We start from the raw sequence: 19,441 nt of genomic DNA on the forward strand, positions 1-19,441 counted from the left end.
GTAGAGCAGTATGTAGATGTGAGGGGTTAGCATTAACACAGGTGTCCTTGATCACCTATGGCGTGCTGGGAGCCATGTTGTACTGAAAGCTTCAAGGTTCACAGCTTTTTAGGTTATATTATAATCCAAACCCGTGGTTTCAACCCCTGCTTAGATGGGGCTGGAGGGATTTCCAGTTTTTGCTCCCAGAGTTTTAATTTACTTTGAACTTCTGATGGTGCTGGCAGGAGGTAGCTCTATAATATAATCTTTTCCTTCAGGAAGTTTTTCTCTGACAGCTGAAATTTTCCTCCATGTAATTTGATCTCAATATTGTAAACCACCTTCCCCTTTTCCATATATATATATGGATATATATCATATATACGTGGAATATCGTATATGGAAATATATATAAATATGTGGATATATATCTCATATATATGTATATATATTCATGGCCTTTAGGTGTCTCCAGGTGGTGAATATCATGCTTCCTCCCTCAGCTGTGATTTACCCCCTCTTTGTCTCCGTGAATGTTGTGCCTTCCTGTGGTAACCCCAAACTAGAGATTCTGAGGCACATTAGCAGTTGTTTTTCAGTTTCTCTTCCACGATGGTTCTCTTTATCCTTCACCATGTGTAGAGTTTGCATTTCCTGGGATGACATCTTGCTTTGTAGCTCCATCTATGAGGTTATAAGATACTTATGTCCATGTATGACATTTTCCTAATGTTTGGTTAGTGGCATTTGTTAGAGCTGGTTTGCCAAATATTGGGTAATTTGTGATTTTTGAAGTTTTGTTTGTTTGTTTTTTAACAGATGACTTTCTTTTTTCTAATCTTATATTCCATGGGTCTTTTAATAAAAGATTGCTGTGGTGGTTGTGTGAGCTTTCGGATTTCCCAGGATACATGTTGTCCTGACCTACTGCTTAATGTCTTTCGGTGTCCTGCTCTTTGCTGTTTTCCCAAACCCTTCATTACTTCTGTACTCCATGATTACTTTTAAGTTATTGATTATAGGAAGTGTTCCAGCATAACACTATGTGGACTCTTTCTGCTTTGTCAGCAAAATAACTTTTCACTTAGTAAATTGGCCAAGAATCAAGGGGAAATAAAAACTTAGCATTTTGTGTAATATTATGTTATTCTATAGTGAATAGGGGAAAACAACAGTTCTAAAGTAGGTTTTGGCAAGAGAGTAACAAAAAAATCGTTGTGTACTCCTGAAGTGCATTTACAAGTCTATTTCAACTCATGAGTTTAATTCAATCTATCAAGAATTGCCTATACTTTCCTTTTTTTTTTTTAATAATTTTATTTATTTATTTTTTCCCCCAAAGCCCCAGTAGATAGTTGTATGTCATAGTTGCATATCCTTCTAGTTGCTGTATGTGGGACGCGGCCTCAGCATGGCCGGAGAAGCGGTGCGTCGGTGCGCGCCCGGGATCCGAACCCGGGCCGCCAGCAGCAGAGCGCGCGCGCTTAACCACTAAGCCACAGGGCCGGCCCTATACTTTCCTTAATAATCAAGTAATTTGTTATAATGAAGTGAGAAGTTACTTTGCATCCTTTAAAATACAGCTCTCGGGGCCGGCCCTGTGGCGCAAGCGGTTAAGTGCGCGCGCTCCGCTGCGGCGGCCCGGGGTTCGCTGGTTCCGATCCCGGGCGCGCACCGATGCACTGCTTGGCAAGCCATGCTGTGGCGGCGTCCCATATAAAGTGGAGGAAGATGGGCACAGATGTTAGCCCAGGGCCGTCTTCCTCAGCAAAAAAAGAGGAGGATTGGCGGATGTTAGCACAGGGCTGATCTCCTCAAAAAAAAAATAAATAAATAAAATAAAATACAGCTCTCTTTGATACTCTAATATCTATAGTTTGAGAAATTATTAGGAATTCTTGAGGATGGTAATCACTATTACACTATTTTTAATTGGAAATTGTCTGTTTTGTGGTGGGATCCTTGTAAAGTAGGATGTGATCCTCACAGGGTTTCAAAAGTAAGTAGAAAGTCTTTAGGCACCACAGTTGGGCGTCACAGTGGAACCAGTAGTTGATTTCAAAAGAGTTATTTGAGGGTAGTAAACTATCAATTTAGCTTCTCTTCAAATATTTGGCATTTTCAAAGCCTTTACCATTGAATTTAGATAGTTTCTTCCTGATAGTCAAAGTAGAAAATTGAAAAACAGAATAGTCAGGAAGTAGTGAATGCCAAAACTTGGGCCACAACCCCTAGGAGGAGACGTTTACAACTTTTAGGAGTACAGAAGAATGAATGTTTTCTCTGGTTTATCTACTCAATAAGTCAGCTTTTGAAATAGTTTTCTTGCCAACCTTTATGATTAGGAAAAAAGTACATATTTGATATATTTTACTCTCAGTGTCCATTCCAAAAAGGAATGCTTGCTGATTAAATACGTAGAAGCATATTTAACTGTAGATAACTGTGATTTATAAAAGGCTAAATGAGGTAAAGTTATCTTATAAATAGTGGTAGGCTCTTAGAGAATATTCCCCTTGTCTCCCTTTCTGAGCTTTTGAAATCTAAGAATGCATTTGAGATAGCAAAGAATTGATGCACTCCTTAAGTTTGTTAAGGAATAAACCCTGCGTGTAGCTTTCTTACTGCTTGAAATTATAGTTTGCAGGCATAATTTCATGGGTCCTATACACATCAAACAGAAGCTTTGAAACACCTTACTCGGCAAGTTTATTATTACCTCATAGTTTAATGTTTCAGTGTTAGTTTTTTCTTACCCCTTCTACCTCTTGAAGAATTAAGTTTACTCTCCTGTGCTCCCTTAATGCAGAGATTCTCAGTGTGGCTGCTACCCCGCCCCTCCTTATGGGAAGTGCAGCTCCTCTTTTCAGTTGTTAACTGCTTCATAGTTGTTCATATTTACATATGCCTAAGGGCTACTTATTAATAACTTGCCAAGTGAATTATTATGGATTACTAAAACTTGGTATTTATAAACCAAAAACAGCACAACATTAAAGTTTACTGTTGGCTATAATACTTTTTTCTCCCAGGAAGTCTGTGCTGGGAAACCTGGCAGCAATGCAAAGCTTCTTACATGTCATGTGCAGAATGGGGATTCCTGCAGTGTTAAGGAAGGGTGCTTATTTGGGATGCATCATCAATGTTGTCTCAAATTGATCTCGGTTTTCCATTGTGCTTCCTCTTGTTTGTTTTATTCCTTAGCATTACTATTAGCTTCATCTTTATCAATTAATTTATGGACTTTTGGTTAACCTTTCACTGTGTGGTCGGGGATATTTGTACCAACAATATTTTGGCTTATAATTTAAGACATGGATGTGTTTCAGTGCAAATATAAATCCTCCATTCCCATTTTGCTAATGCTGATATAGACACCTAAAAACTTGCTTGTACAGAGATACTTGAAAGTTACCAAGTTCCTTTTCCGCTGGAAAAATGGTGGTGTGAGAGGCCGCCTCCTAGTGGACCTATGCTTATCCATAGACTTCTGTGGCATGTACTGTATTACGGGTAGGGCCCTCAGTGTTGTCTGTTGCTGTCGTTCATCTCTGCCAAGAGCGTGAGGGACCTTTTTCATCTTTGCTCAGTGCCTGGCATATACGCATTGTATTCATGTTTATTGAATGATGTCTCAGTTTTTCAAAGTGATAAATATTTTCTCTTTTTACAGACGTTAGAATAAATTTACTGAAAATATTTACTGAATACCTGTTAGGTTCTATTAGGTACCTGATTCAGTGTTTTCGGACACCATTTTAAGTAGATCTCATTAAGGAAAATGGTGCTATTCATGCTGTTTACACATTTTATTTGCTTTTCTTAATAGCAAAGAGTTTTTTATAATAGGAAAATCCTTTTCCTTCAGATTTGTGAATCATATATGTGTTTGAATAACACATCTATAGATTTCCTGTTGTTTGGTCTCCTGGGGGGAATATCCCAAGTAGTATGGAGTATTACATTTGTTTTTCTCCTTTGTACTGCAACCATCATTAGTACTTACCTCAGTTCTTTCTTAGTATTTCTTTTTTGGGTCCAAGGCAGATTTTTCAATCTTTGAGACCAGTCAGGGATTATTTCTCCTTTTTTATTACTGTTTGCTTCTGGAAGTTCCTTACTCTATCCCAGCTCTAAATTTTATTTTTTAATATGTTTTTTTGAATGCTAAAAGGATTTGTCTTTTCTCCTTTGTACTGTTTCAGGTCAGGACTGTATTCTATGATTTGTTCTGCCATAAGTCTCACCTGACCACAGACGCCACTGCTACTGGGTTAAAAAGCTCTCAACATTTTAGGGGAAACTTTTTCCAGATACTCCTTCCCTAACAGTTCAACCAGAAAAATTATATACTTCCCCCTCAAAGATGTACTTTCTTAAACCAACGTCAGTGCGTAAGAGAAGTATCAGAATCATCCATTGCCTTCCCCAGACAACGTGAAGGTTACAATCCAGGGGATAATAGTACCCTGTGTGATTTAAACCTCAAGTGGCCAGTGCCATTGCAGATAGATAGTTTTGGACACCTGGGTGACATGAAAAAGTATCTTCTCAGTGCTGCCTTTCCTTTGGGGGGAAAAGTGAAGTTCCAACCAAATATTTCACAATCTTCCCCTTCCCTTCCTACCCCCACAGAATACCAGATGCTTTAGAATCGATAGACAAAAACACTCCTGTTGAAACGTCTTTAGGTAGTTTCTGTTTCAACTGCCTGTTTCAACTGCCAAGTGTACTCTTGATATATAATATACTTTTTTAATCTACTTATTGCACTACCAAATAATCAATCTTGTTGACCTCCAAGTTTTCCCCATTTAAACACAATCTTCAGTAAGAAAATTACGGTCTTTGGGGTGTCCTGCAGGATATTCTAAGAGCAAATATATTTCTGGGTAAGGTTCTCTGTCTTGATAGGGTTTTAGTTACACAGGTGTATGCATTTGACAAAACTTAACACATATGCTTAAGACATGTACATATCATTATATGTAAATTTAACCTCTAAAAACATATTCAAGTCCTGTTAGTGATATGCATGCTGAATTATTTAGGGGGAAGTTCACTGATGCCTGCAGTTTACTTTGCATCAAAAAAATTAGATGGATAGATATGTGATAAAGCAAGTAAAGCAAGTATAGTAAATGTTAATGGTAGAATCTAGGTAGTGGGTATTTACGTGTTCACTGTAAAATTTAACTTTGCTGTATGTTTGAAATTTTTCGTAATGTTGGGGGGGCAGTAAGCATGACACTGAAAGCTATTACTTGTAATACCTTTACTGACTTAGGAAAAAATCCAAAACATTTTCTAATGAGAGAAAATCATGAAGATTTCCAGTGTCTTGTAGTTACTGTTCATGCTTATGATTGACCCTTTTGGAAGTCGGGGGTGGATTGGAAAAAATGCTGCCTCCTATAACACAATTTTGGAATGATGAGGTGAAGGTGACAGCAATAGTGATTTCATGCCCAAAGTTTGGTTTTTCTTCCTTATGGTCATTCAACTACCTTCTCCTTTCTTGGCACCATAATCCTGAAATCTTATTTTCAGAGGAAAGAAAGTGTTTTTAATATCACTGAGCCGTGTTATGATTAAATGCAAGCAAATATTTGAAGAGATGAATCATTGATTCCTGGACCATTTGTTAGAGAGAGTTAGACCAGTCGGCCAGATGCCTCTGTGGTGAGCTGTTTATGATGGTCGAGGTCTGTTTTGAGTGCCAGACCTTACTGCTTTGACACTAAACTTACTGAGAAAAAAAATCAAACTTTTTTTCCTCCTAGAGTAGCTTTAAAAAATATAAAATATAAAAATTTAATAAATCATAAATGATACAGAATTGGAAAGAACAGTCTTTATTTTCTTTTTAAAAAAGGGAAGAATCAAAATTAATAATACCACACTTCAGAGAAATAGATTCACAAAGGAAATGTTTGATTGTAATTATGCTCTTGCAGCAAAATGGCTATGAACAGTATGATTTAAAAAGCATTACAATTTAGTTGGTAAGAAAAGTCTGCTAAGCAGTGGCATTCAGTGGTATCACTATCATTAAATCACGTGAAGATTGCCACGTTAGTTGATGATTGCCGCAGCCATAGATCCAATAGTTGTGTATATTTAAATTATGTGACTAGCTATTTTTTGGTCTCAAAATGGACTTGACCATCTAATGCTAAGTAGTCTTCAAAGTTAAGGTGAAGTATTTAGGTATTACGGATATGTTGCTTTTACATAACCTCCAGTCTTACTCATTTTCCATCCATTCTGTCTGTCAACCCTTGGATAACGTTACTCATAAACAGGGTACCATCTAGAAAAATTATATACTTCCCCCTCAAAGATGTACTTTCTTAAACCAACCTCAGTGCATAAGAGAAGTATCAGAATCATCCAGTGCTAGAACCAATCTAGGTTCATTATGATGCTTCATAGGGTGGATCTGGTGGGAAGTATACAGAGCTATTCTGTTCATTGTGTTGATATGTACTGTATATAATCACTAATGGATGTAACTATTCTAGTGTTTATTTTGACTGACCTCTCCAATAGACTATGTTCAAAGAGAGTCTCAGTTCATTTTTATGGAAAGTGAGATTAACTTTTTTGATCCTAAAAGAATTATCCTTTAATGTTTCAATTTGTGTCTTCACTCGGTCGGTAGATCCTGCCTACTGTGCCAGGTTCTGTGTTTGCTTCGATAGCACAGTGATTTCCAGACCTGGCCACCATCAGAATCACCTGGGGAGCATTTACGAAAACACCTGCTTGGGCCACATCCTAGAAACTCTGCTTCTGTCTATTTGGAGTGAAACTAGGAATTTGCATTAAAGAAATACCTAAGCAGTTTAATGCCCATCACCTTTGGGATGATTAAGCTGTAATCTCTTCCAAGGTTTTTTGTCTGAAAGTATAGATAAGTAAAAATTATTTCAGTACAGAGTAAATGGTTTCATAAAAAATAAGTTCTTGGGGGGAGGGAAGAGGGCGAAAGCAGTGAGAGGGCACATGTGTACGGTGATGGATGGTGATTAGTTTTTGGGTGGTGAACGTGATGTAGTCTACATAGAAATCGAAATGATGTACACCTGAAATTTACTTTATATAATGTTATAAACCAATGTTACCTCAATAAAAAATTTTTAAAAAAAGAAATTCCTTAGTTATCTTAGTGCTCTTTTTTTTGTGTGTGAGGAAGATCAGCCCTGTGCTAACATCTGCCAATCCTCCTCTTTTTTTGCTAAGAAAGACTGGCCCTGGGCTAACATCCGTGTCCATCCTCCTCCACTTTATATGGGATGCCGCCACAGCATGGCTTGACAAGCGGTGCGTTGGTGTGCACCTGGAATCCGAACCGGCGAACTCAGGGCCGCCACAGCAGAGCACGCGCACTTAGCCACTTGCGCCAGTGGGCGGGTCCCTATCTTAGTGCTCTTAAGTCAAGTCTTACTCCAGAGTCTCCACCTCCTGGATAATTTAGTTACTTCTGATTAGCTACGTGCTCATTTTATAATAACATCTTGCATTTTTGGATCCAGTTTGAGTGTTAGGCACTGTGCCATTTGTTTTACGTACACTATTACATTTAATCCTCACTGTGAGGTGTGAGAACTATTACTATCTCCGTGTTTTAAAGTGTGTCAATAGTCATAGTAATTAGAATTCGTAGCTGTAAATATTGCAGAGCAGGGACCTGTGCCCAAGTTTGTCTGACTGTGGAGCCCGTGCCCTGTGTTGTAGGTGGCCTCTGGCCTCCAGTACAACGTCTGTAGGCTGAGTGTTACTGTCTTAAAACAATGGTCCTTGGAAAGTGGGCCACATAATGCTTTTTGGAATGAGATAAAACAGAGCTGTGTAAAGTGTAATTGTTTAGCTCTTATCACCCAGTCTTTTGCCTAAAGTATTCACAATTTGTTCTCTGCGAAAAGTACCATGAGTGACAACCATTTCCAGATAAAAAGCTTTACATTTTTTAGTGCTGAATAAATCTGAAAGATGATACACTTTGTTCTTTTGTGTGTCCTGCCTTTGGCTGTAACCCTCAAGTACTTTGTATGCTCGTTTCAGAAATTTTTTAAAGATAGCAGGTCTTATTTTTTCCTTGTATATTTCATAGTCTTTGCTTTGAAATGCCTCAAGACTTCTCCCACCTAATTAACCTCTTTTTTTGTTTTTGTGAGGAAGATCGGCCCTGAGCTAACATCTGCCAATCCTCCTCTTTTTTTTTTTTGCTGAGGAAAACTGGTCCTGGGCTAACATCTGTGGCCATCTTCCTCTACTGTATATGAGGCGCAGCCACAGCATGGCTTGACAAGCGGTGCGTCAGTGCGCGCCTGGGATCCGAACCGGCAAACCCCGGGCCGCTGCAGCGGAGCACGCGCACTTAACCGCTTGCGCCACTGGGCCGGCCCCTTAACCTCTTCTTTACACTTGGTCTTTACAGCTAGTCCTTAAAAAAGAAAATCTTTGGTTTTCAAATATTTGAAGACTTTTTATTTTTTTACTCGATTTCCTTCTCTGACAAGTTTTGTAGTTGACATCATTTTCTGGGTCATTTAAGGAAAATGACTCTTTGGGAAGCAATTGACCTAAATTACACTTGAGTTTAATTTGGAAATAGAAAAAAAAAACTGCTTAATTCTTGTCTTCTCACCTCCAAATTTAGTCAGATTTTTAAAAATACTGTATTGTATGTATTGGATATCTTCCATTTACTTGGAAACTGTGCTAAATGGAAATCTGCATAGATTAATGATTCTACATTCAGTTTATATAAGCCTTAGCAAAAAATTTTTGGATAGAATAAAGTTTAAGAATTTGAGATCCAACAAACTTCTTTTTAAGCCACTGCTTTCCTCACAAGCACTTTCAACATTGTTTCTTGTTAGTTATTCTAAATAGCTTTAGTGTTGGCATTAAACTGTAACTTTGTAGGATCCCGTTCTCTCCCCTTCAAGGCTTTGTTTTCTGGGACTTAATCTCGCCTTGATATTCTCAAATCATTGCCAGTTATTTTTAGTACTTGACTGGTCTCCCTTCCTCAGGTATGCCTTCCCCATATAGTGTGTCTGGTTGGATTGCATCTACTGCTTGCATGTCATGCCCGTCCCACCTTCTGTACTGATTGTGTGGAAAGGCTCGGGAGCTTTAGAGAAGCCAGCGGAATTCCCTTCTGCTCTGGTGACAGTGACTGCACGGAGCAGTTTGGGGTAAGAGAGCACTTCCTCAGGAGATGAAGCATTCCCAAATAGGGTGTCCTTGTATCGAATCCTGGAGCACTCCCTTCCAGCTCCCTAAAGTATTAGTTGGTTTAGCCTCAGATTTTTATAGCATAGTGGTTAAGACACTGTGATAATCCAGAGTGTGGATTTCTGTACAGCCTTAAACAGGGTGAGGTAGTTTTATATATACTCGTATAGAAAGGTGTGTTGTTAAGGAAAAAAAGCAAATCACAGAACAATACTTACGACATCGTCCTAGTGGAGAAAAAAAAAAAAAAACGAATTTGTAAGCACATAATAATGGAAACAGACACGTGAAGCTTTTAACAGGAGTTACCTCTGGGAAAAGAATGGGCTGTGAAGAAAGCCTTTCAGAAGAGAGGCTTTTCTGTAGGCATCTGCAGCATTTAGGACTTAAAATTAATGTGTATTCATTTTTCATTTTTAAAAATTAACAGATAAATTTTAAATATAATATTTTAGGATTTCAAGGAAGTGTTCTAGTGGCATGTCAGCTGGGCTGCTTGCCCAGTGGCAGACCTGCCACAAAACCTTGGTTTCTTTACCTCCTCTCATCCGAATTGTTCCAACAGTGCCTTCTCTGCGAATTTTCTGTGAGAAGGGCCAGAGCATCTCTTCTGAAATGTTGCTTTTTGGTCTTTCTCAGAAACCAACATAATTTATAAGACCAATAGAAATTTATACCAGAGACCCTTTAAAAGAGTTATTTCTGGTTTGTCTCCTGTCCTTTTAAGCCCTGAAATCTCTTGGTTATCAGCCTTCTCGAGGGAATTGTATACTCTGGTCCCTACAGTAATGGGAATGGTACTCTGATGGTTTAAAATGTATTCTCTCTTAAAAAGCTATTTCCAGCTGAGTCCTTGCATCATGCTTCTACCTAAACTTCAGACATCTTTTTATGTACAACCTCCAAATTTTGAAGACAGCCTGACTCTTTTTGGGGGAACCAGGAATGTCTGTGGTATTACTTGGCTCGCCCATTGCTATCTTGGTAGTCTGGAGGGAGACAGTGTCTGTCGCTTCTCCTTTCTCCTCCTATCCCATCCCATCTCATCCCTACCTCTCCCCCTTTCCTGTCCTTCCCCCACTATGTAGATTAGATTAAATATTTTATATATATATATTTTTTCTATCTCTGTCTCTTTTTCATTTTCCTCCTATGGGCATTAATTAAACTTGGCAAATATTTAAAAGAATTTGCTGCACATCTGTCCAAAATAATGGAAGTAATTTTTCTCTTCTAATCTCACTGGATTGTACATTTTATTTATGTCTATTCCTGAGCCAGAGCTTAATATATGAGGACTTAATTGTAAATAGCCAACTGCTGAATAGAAACTAAACACTATTCTCTATTCCTTATGTGTCCTTATGGGTCCTAGTCTCCAGGTCCCAGCATGATTTCTTACTTTTTGCTGCCAACCCCATGATCAGTCTCCTGCTTCCAAATCTTTACTTCTTTGTGGACCTAACCAGGTTTTCTCAGCTTAATGAAGAGCTGGTTCCATCATTAGGTTTTTTGATGATAAACATACTGTGTGGGATGAGAATGGCCATCCACGAATTCCTGGCGGGCAGGGACTGTGCCTTGTTCATCTTGGTTCTCCCAGTGCCAGTGTGGTGCCTGGCACGAGGTGCTTAGTCAGTGTTTTCGGACAAAGATAATTGGTGCATCCTTATTCTTATCTTTGTAGCAGACGTATTGTGCAACAAACTGATTATTGTGAAAATGTAACCTTGTGATATATATTTGCCTTTCCCAAAACAGAGTCTTGCTTACGTAACAGGAAAACTTTGTAACTACTTGCATGATTTCTGTAAATTCTGTAGAGAGCCTTCAAATGGGAAATCTATGCAGTTTGGGTAATTTAAATAGAACACTCTATCCTTTTATTATTCTTGATATCAAGTGGGTGCTATCACATTTGTATCATAACTTTTTTAACAACAAACATCTGTAATTAGATATTTTATTTGAAACATAGTGAATTTTCTCATACATTTGAGTTAAGAAAGGAAACAATTCATTTTTTTAATCCACAAAAGGAGCCCTTGAAACAATTGCACACGTTCTTCTCATGTATTTCTAATGTATTTAATGGATCCTCATATATGGCTTTTTAAAAATCAGTGGTGACTCCTGTGGTTTACAGGATATGATTTAGCAATTACCTTTATGATATAATGATAAAAAGGAATTACTGGTTGTTAATTCTTTTATGTAAAGTTACCTCTTTGTGTCAGAAATCTACAAGGATTCTTCACTGTAATCCTAATGTCTATAAAATCATATAAGAAAGTTTGAGTAATCAAGTGGCCAAGAATCTTTGATTCATTTTCCTTTTCTTTTCTCTTTTTCTTTTAGAACTGCCGCTGGATGACCAGGATTCCCTGTAAGTGATAATGTTGGAGATTAGCTTTGCAACTTTCTTCGGCATTCAATTGTTAAAAACAAATAGGATGCAAGTTCCTCAACTCCAGATTATGAAAACAGTACTTGGAAAACTGAAAACTATCTAAATGATTGTCTTTGGTTGGGCCGTGTTCTTAGTGAGCAGAAGCCTTGGCCAGGGTCTGCTGTTGACTCTTGGAGAGCACATAGCCCGCTTCCTGGGGACTAGAGGTGCCACTGCTACCATGGGTAACTCCTGTATCTGCCGAGATGACAGTGGAGCAGAAGACAGTGTTGACCCCCAGCAGCAACAGGCTGAGAACAGTGCGGTACCCACTGCTGGCACAAGGAGCCAACCCCGGAACCCTGTTCGGCCGCCAAGGAGGGGCCGAGGACCACATGAGCCAAGGAGAAAGAAACAAAATGTGGATGGGTTAGTGCTGGACACACTGGCAGTCATACGGACTCTTGTAGATAAGTAAGTATCTGACTCACAGTCACCTCCTACGTGATGAAAACTTGTTCTACCAGAAACCATAACTTTTGGACTCCTTCAGTTCATTAGGATATGTTCGCCAAGCCTTGTGTTCATAGGGCAAGGGAGAATGTTTTATTTCTCCTCGGATGGCAGAGTAAATTCTAAGATTTGATGTTTTTACTTGCTAACATCTTCTCTTGTCTGGAAATGTCTAAACATTTCTGTAGCAGAAAACACTGATTAAAGCGATGATCTTTATCAGAGAATATGGTAAATATGGAGTGAGGTTGTGTTGCAAGCTCTGATAGGAAACGGATTCATGAAGACTCACTCTTGTCTTGCTTGCCTGTCTACTCCACTGACTGGAGATTCAAGCCGAGTGCTTTAACCAAGAACGTGGCTGCATGCAGCTTCCGCTGCAACATAAGGACATGAGTCAAGGAGGGTTTTCATCCTCCTCCCTTTATTATATCCCTTCTTTGGCCCTCGTCGATCCATTTGGGAAGCTTGTAAATTGAAACTGCAGGGCACACCTTACCTGTTTTATTTTTCTTCCCCTTTGTCTAACTCTAAGTACAAAATCCCAGATTGAATAACAGTAAATTAAAGGGCATTGTTCAAGTTGAAAAAATATATATATATTTGTATGTGTGTGTGTGAGGAAGATCAGCCCTGTGCTAACATCTGCCAATCCTCCTCTTTTTTTGCTGAGGAAGACTGGCCCTGGGCTAACATCCTTGCCCATCTTCCTCCACTCTATATGGGATGCTGCCACAGCATGGCTTAACAAGCGGTGCGTCCATGTGCACCTGGGATCCGAACCAGCGAAGCCCGGGCTGCCACAGCGGAGCATGTGTACTTAACTGCTTGCGCCACCAGGTCGGCCCCTGAAAAAATATTTTAACTTAACCATATAATTCAATAGTTAAGAGCAAAAGTTTTAGAACCATAATGGACCCAGGTTCAAATTCTGGCCGAGCCCCTTAAACTAGCTACATGGCCACTGGTGAGTTACTTCTCTAAGCCTCAGATTACTCGTCTATAAAAAGGGAATAATACCTTTCTTACAGGGATTATCATGAGATAATATATAAAAGCATCTAGTGTAGTGCCTTACACATAACAACTGCTCGATAAATGTTAGTATTTTTTTCAGGTTATATCTGGGTTCTTTTTGCTTCAGGCTCTGCTAGTAAATTTAAGCATCTAAATATTTGATAATCATGTTTATAAAAACCCAATTGTGTTTAGTTCCTCAAACATTATAGCATAAAGCAAGGTATATTTGTGCATTTTATTCTTAATGGTTTTTTTTTTGTGTGAGGAAGATCAGCCCTGAGCTAACATCCATGCTAATCCTCCTCTTTTTGCTGAGGAAGACCGGCCCTGAGCTAACATCTATTGCCAATCCTCCTCCTTTTTTTTCCCCCCCCTTTTCTCCCCAAAGCCCCAGTAGATAGTTGTACGTCATAGTTGCACATCCTTCTAGTTGCTGTATGTGGGACGCTGCCTCAGCATGGCTGGACAAGCAGTGCGTTGGTGTGCGCCCGGGATCCGAACCCGGGCCACCAGTAGCGGAGCACGTGCACCCAGCCACTAAGCCACAGGGCCGGCCCTGTGCATTTTATTCTGAGGTGATTTTTTTTTCCCCATAGAAATAAATTTATTTTGCATATCTTCCTGCTATAGAACATGCTGGAGAAAGGTGGTACTTACAAATATTCTCCATAACCAGTCAGAAAGGCCTTCCTGAGGTTATCAAAACCAGCTGTTGAAGTAGTTCTGGTGTCTGAATTAATTAATTAATGTCTATTAAATATAAATCTATGCCATTTACATCCCCCAAACTCAAGCAAGGGGCTAGAACCTATTATAAAGTTTCTTCATGGTGACATTTAAAACGTTCTGTAAAATTGTAATGAAAAGTTATCCTTCCCAAATAAGGAAGTAAACCACAAGCAATGTTATTTAAGCCAATTGGAAAAACAGGTACAGAATAGACTTTGCCATATTTTTAAAAAGAGTGATTAAGAGAGTATGGGGGCAAGGTAGGAGCTTTGTTTCCAAGCTTCTGGAAAATAATACAAATTATAAGTAAACTTACTGATAAAGCATGTAATTAAGTGAGGCAAGTGGTATACATTTGAATAACAGGGTAACTTTTACCTTAAACCTGTTTATACTGAATTATAGTTATAACTTTTCCGAAAATGGAAAAATAAGGCAGATGTAGAGCAAATGGGAAGGGTCCTTTTGGAGAATATCATGGCAAAATTGTGCAGACATTTTATAAGCGTAGTTACATAGCTTGTTTTTTAGAAACTACTAAAGGAGAAGAGTTTCATAACCTATAGGGTTTATAAGACTGTTAAAATCAAACATGAAAGATAGGACAGATGAGCTTAGTAAGAACATGCCTAAAAGGATGTATGCAGATATTGCAATTATAAAGTGATCTGTATTTATTGTCCTCTTCTCTCTACTTATTACTTAGGAAAGGATGACGGTGATCGGAGAGGAGAGCACAGTTCCTAATGTCATAGTGAGAGAGTTGCTATGGGAAATACACTTTAAATACACTTATTTTAAAATCATTTTGAAATTCTGTTATTTGCATTTTTTGGTAGTGACCTTATCTTCAGATTGTTAATGGTGTTAATATGAGTTATTCTCATGTGCTTTGGAACTTCGTTTGCAGGCTCCTCTTGATGGAAGTTTTTTTCTCACTTGTGTGTGTGTGTTCTCTCTGTGTCTTTCTGTCATTCTGACTCTGTCTCTCTTTCTGTCTCTCTCTCACTATCTCTCTCTCTCTGTCTCCCTCTCTCTTCCTATCTGTCACTTTTATTGTTGTCTCCATCTGGGTCCCAGGGACCTCAGCCTGTAACTGAACGTAAAATTGGTGGTTGAGTTCCGATTCCACTGTAAGAAGCCCAGGTCCTGCTGCATGGCTTTTCCTGTCTCTGGAGACTTGCAGCTTTATACCAGTTGTAGTTCAGATTATCTTTCATAACTTTTTCAACTCCTTCTACTGAGAGGGGAACCCTGTCCTGGCTTCAGTTAGTGAGTTTGCTCCATCCCCTGCACAGATGGGGTTTTGGTGTGCATTACCTACCCTGCAGGCATAAAGCTCCTGGTCACCTCTGTCTAGTTCCTGACCCAGACCCCAGGAGTCCTATGGCTTTAGCTCCTGCCTCCCACCAGAAATTTCTGCTCCATTTCTGTTCCGCAAAGAAGTTTATCTTGTTTTTTTGTTTTTTTTTTTGTGAGGAAGATCAGCCCTGAGCTAACATATGCCAGTCCTCTTCTTTTTGCTGAGGAAGACTCGCCCTGAGTTAATATCCGTGCCCATCTTCTTCCACTTTATATGGGACACCGCCACAGCATGGCTTGACAAGCACTGCATCGGTGCGCCCCCGGGATCCGAACCGGCAAACCCTGGGCCACTGCAGTGGAGCGCGCGCACTTAACTGCTTGTGCCACCAGGCCGGCCCACTTTATCTTGTTTTTTGAGTGTAGGGATGTGTGTGTCCTTTAAGAGCGTCTGTATAGAGCTGAGGTGCTCATATTCCTTATTGGTTGCTGACCCTGTCATATTTTATTACTTTTCCCTTCTTCCTTAATCCCGTTGTCCTCTTTACCACCCACCTCCAAATATCAGAGGTAACCATGCTAGTGAATTTAAGGTGTGTTCTTCCAGTCTTCCTGCCATATGTTTGTTTATGTCTGTATAGGAGGTTTGTATATAGTGTTTTGTGTGTGATTTTTAAAATTTACATAACTGATATACTCATATAAATATCTTTGTTTTTTTAACTTCTCTCAACACTGTGTTTGAGACCCATGTTGCTGTATATAAATCTACAACTGCTCTGACTGCTACAGAGTGTTCTTTTGTATGCTTGAAGTATTATATTTTATTATCCTGTAATCTGGTGATGGTTCCTTAGGTTACTTCCCAAGTTTTTTCCTGCCAGCAGCCTCATATGCATCTCTTACCTATGTAATAGCTTCTCTAGCATTATTGGCTATATACATACTTAATTTCATTATTGCCAGATTGCTCTCCAGAAATGTTTGTATCTGTTAGTTATATCATTTAAAACATTTTTTTTTTTTTTTTTGGGTGAGGAAGATCAGCCCTGAGCTAACATCCATGCCAATCCTCCTCTTTTTTTGCTGAGGAAGACTGGGCCTAGGCTAATATCCGTGCCCATCTTCCTCTACTTTACATGGGATGCCACCACAGCATGGCCTGACAAGTGGTGCATCGGTGCACGCTCAGGATCCAAACCCGGGCTGCCAGCAGCAGAGCGCACGCACTTAACCACTACGCCACGGGGCTGGCCCCAAAACAATTTTTTTTAAGTAAGAATTTTGCCTTATTATGAAAGGGCACAGGATATGTCAAACAACCAGCACCTAATGAGTTCCTGCAATGAACTTAGTGATTCCCATATCACAAAGTTATTCTGAGAATGATTGAGTACAATAGTTTCTACATTTTTTTCATAGTAAAACAGAGCTACGATATGTAAACAAATAAATGGTGAATATATTCCTTAAGTAATTAGATAACAATGGTTTGTTTGATGGAAAATTTTTCTTTCTTTCAATAAAGTTCCCCTAAAGCACCTCCTTAGGATTCCTGGAGTCACAGTTTGAAAACCCCCTCAATTAAAGTATATAATGCCATTCTAGAGCAGTGTCTAGAATATTAAATAGTTCCTTGAATAAGTTTGGTTTCTTTTTCTCCTATTTTATGACATTTAAACATAGTGATATTTCCCAGAAAAACACTTAAAAATGAAGATTTTATGTAGGCCCTTGCTTTCATAAGTCCTCAGCTGGGATTGTCATCTCCCTTCCTAGCGTTTCTTTAAGGTAAGCATGAGGAAGGTGATAATGACCTTCCTGGCTTATCTCAGTTGGCATTGGGCCTTTAAAGGTAAAGCTGAGAGGTAAAGCTCTAGTCTCCAGTTTTAGTCCTGTGCTTTTACTTCAGGCCACGTGGTGGTCCTTTCGTGTGCCCTTCTGCCCATTTTATTTGTGGGCCATCACACACAGTGACCTTGGCAATGAGCACGTGTGGTGTGCATTGTCCTTACCCATTATAGCTCTGGTTGTCTCTTCCATTTCTTTCTCTACGTTCATTCATGTTCATTTCTTCTTTTTCTACCTCCATACTTCCAGTTTGAATTTTTATTTGGAGTTATCATTTCTTATTTCTTCAAGTTTGATGTCTTGAATGTTTGTTTTTCAGTGATCAAGAACCTCCCTATTCAATGATTACGTTGCACGAAATGGCAGAAACAGGTATTTTAAAAGTTTTTTTCAATACTTCCTAATGAGTTAATGATTATGAAGAAATGTGGCCACTTTTTTTTGAGGTAAAAGATTCCAAAAATACTTAGCACACCTGACAAAAAAACCCTTTGTGTATGGAAATTTTCCTGTACAAGGGTAATAATTAATAAGCCCTCTATATTGCATCCTGGATATATAACTGCACCTCTCAGTAATGGTTTTATCTCACTGAAATTATGAAAATAGAGTTTCGGGGGGCATTGACGGGTCTTTGACCATAACTCTTCTAGAATGAGGAGGATAATTTTTTCTCCCTCAGTTTCCTAAGCATCATTCTGAAAACAGAGCCAGCTGCTTCAGATACTTAATCTTCTCAGTTAACTCCTATGTCATAAATAAGATACTGAAAACTATTTTAATCATAATTTGAGAACCCAGGACCATAGTTTGAATTTTCTTCAAATAAAGATGCCCCCAAATCACCAGTAAATTAGGATTCTTGGACTCTACCATGATGACTAGCAATTGATGACTGTGTCCATGCCAGATATTAGCTGCTTAAAAACTCCAGGATGAAGGCCAAAAGCGTTTCTATTTTAATGTGAAGTCATCTTGTGTGATGTTATATCTTTTCACATTTTTAAAATAGTGGCTCCATCGTATAATCTTCTTGATTTGCTCTTAGATGAAGGATGGTTGGACGTTGTCCAGTCTTTAATTAGAGTTATTCCATTGGAAGATCCCTTGGGACCAGCTGTTATAACATTGTTACTAGATGAATGTCCATTGCCCACTAAAGTAAGTTAATACTTATCTTTTATGAAACTGTCATCTATGCTTAAGCACAGGATGAGTGACCACAAAGAACATTTGATGTAATACATTTCCTCTTTATACCTTTGGGGTCTGTTATTATTCAGTGTTAATTTCATTATGTAAACTTGCTTTTTATTACTAATGAAGTGCTACATCCTCTATCAATAGCTTACTATCAAGCTTTAGTATAAAATTTTTAAAATGTTAAAAACGGAAGCATTTATTTATTTATTTATTTATTTTGTGAGGAAGATCAGCCCTGAGCTAACATCCATGCTAATCCTCCTCTTTTTGCTGAGGAAGACCAGCTCTGAGCCAACATCTATTGCCAATCCTCCTCCTTTTTTCCCCCCAAAGCCCCAGTAGATAGTTGTATGTCATAGCTGCACATCTTTCCAGTTGTGGTATGTGGGATGCGGCCTCAGCATGGCCAGAGAAGTGGTGCGTTAGTGCGCGCCCGGGATCCGAACCCGGGCCGCCAGTAGTGGAGCACGCACACCCAACCGCTAAGCCACGGGGCCGGCCCAAAAATGGAAGCATTTATATCTGAAGTGGCAATCTTTGTTTGGAAACTAGAAGAGAATATTCAGTTGCTGAGCTGATTTTCTTATCTTTCTCTAAGCAATTTCCTCATAACAAAAGTTTTTTGAATGTTTGCTGTTAAGAGAAAAAACTATTATACTGAAAGCACTTTTGAGTCTTACTCCAACGTATTCAAGCTTGGTGTAACCTTGATTATCACTTACCTAGAACAAAACTATCAAACTTTCATTGCCTTAGTCCATATGTTCTATGGAAGGCTTTTTTTAAAAATTTGGATTCTGGCATCTCTATCTGTTTCAGCCTCACACATTTGGGCCCAACATGAAGAAACATTATGGACAGAAGGGAAAAGTCTTTGGCCTAGTCACTAATGAATTGACCTTTTCCTAGGCTTATAAGAAGTTTCTGTTTTAATTTGCCTCAGAAACTCTGGTGAGATTTTTTCTTGCTTGGTAAAAAAAATCTTTTTAAACCTACTTTTTCTTTCAACATCGCTAGGCCCTGTTGTTATCAGTCATATTGGCATTTGGGTAGGTTTAATCTGTTTAATGATTCAAGAGTATATAGCATCTATTTGATACAACTAGTACATTTTGAATGAAATGGAATCTAGCAATTTATGTAAGAAAACTTTCAGGTTGATCAAATAATATTTCCCATCAATAATGATATCATTGGGCCGGC

At 38.8% G+C, this 19,441-nt stretch overlaps 1 protein-coding gene across 3 annotated transcripts in view; it reads left to right on the top strand.

Moving 5' to 3' along the window:
• Window positions 1–19,441, top strand: part of RSPRY1 (ring finger and SPRY domain containing 1) — a 49,755-nt gene that overhangs the window by 1,338 nt on the left and 28,976 nt on the right. For all 3 annotated transcript variants that reach the window (XM_058527879.1, XM_058527880.1, XM_058527881.1), the window contains exons 2-4: window positions 11,590–12,094; window positions 17,355–17,407; window positions 18,084–18,196. In XM_058527879.1, the coding sequence (XP_058383862.1) occupies window positions 11,745–12,094; window positions 17,355–17,407; window positions 18,084–18,196 (516 nt within the window). In that variant the 5' untranslated portion in view covers window positions 11,590–11,744. The remainder of the gene's footprint in view (window positions 1–11,589; window positions 12,095–17,354; window positions 17,408–18,083; window positions 18,197–19,441) is intronic.

This window comes from Diceros bicornis, chromosome 32 (assembly GCF_020826845.1).
Source record: "Diceros bicornis minor isolate mBicDic1 chromosome 32, mDicBic1.mat.cur, whole genome shotgun sequence".
Lineage (NCBI taxonomy): Eukaryota > Metazoa > Chordata > Mammalia > Perissodactyla > Rhinocerotidae > Diceros > Diceros bicornis.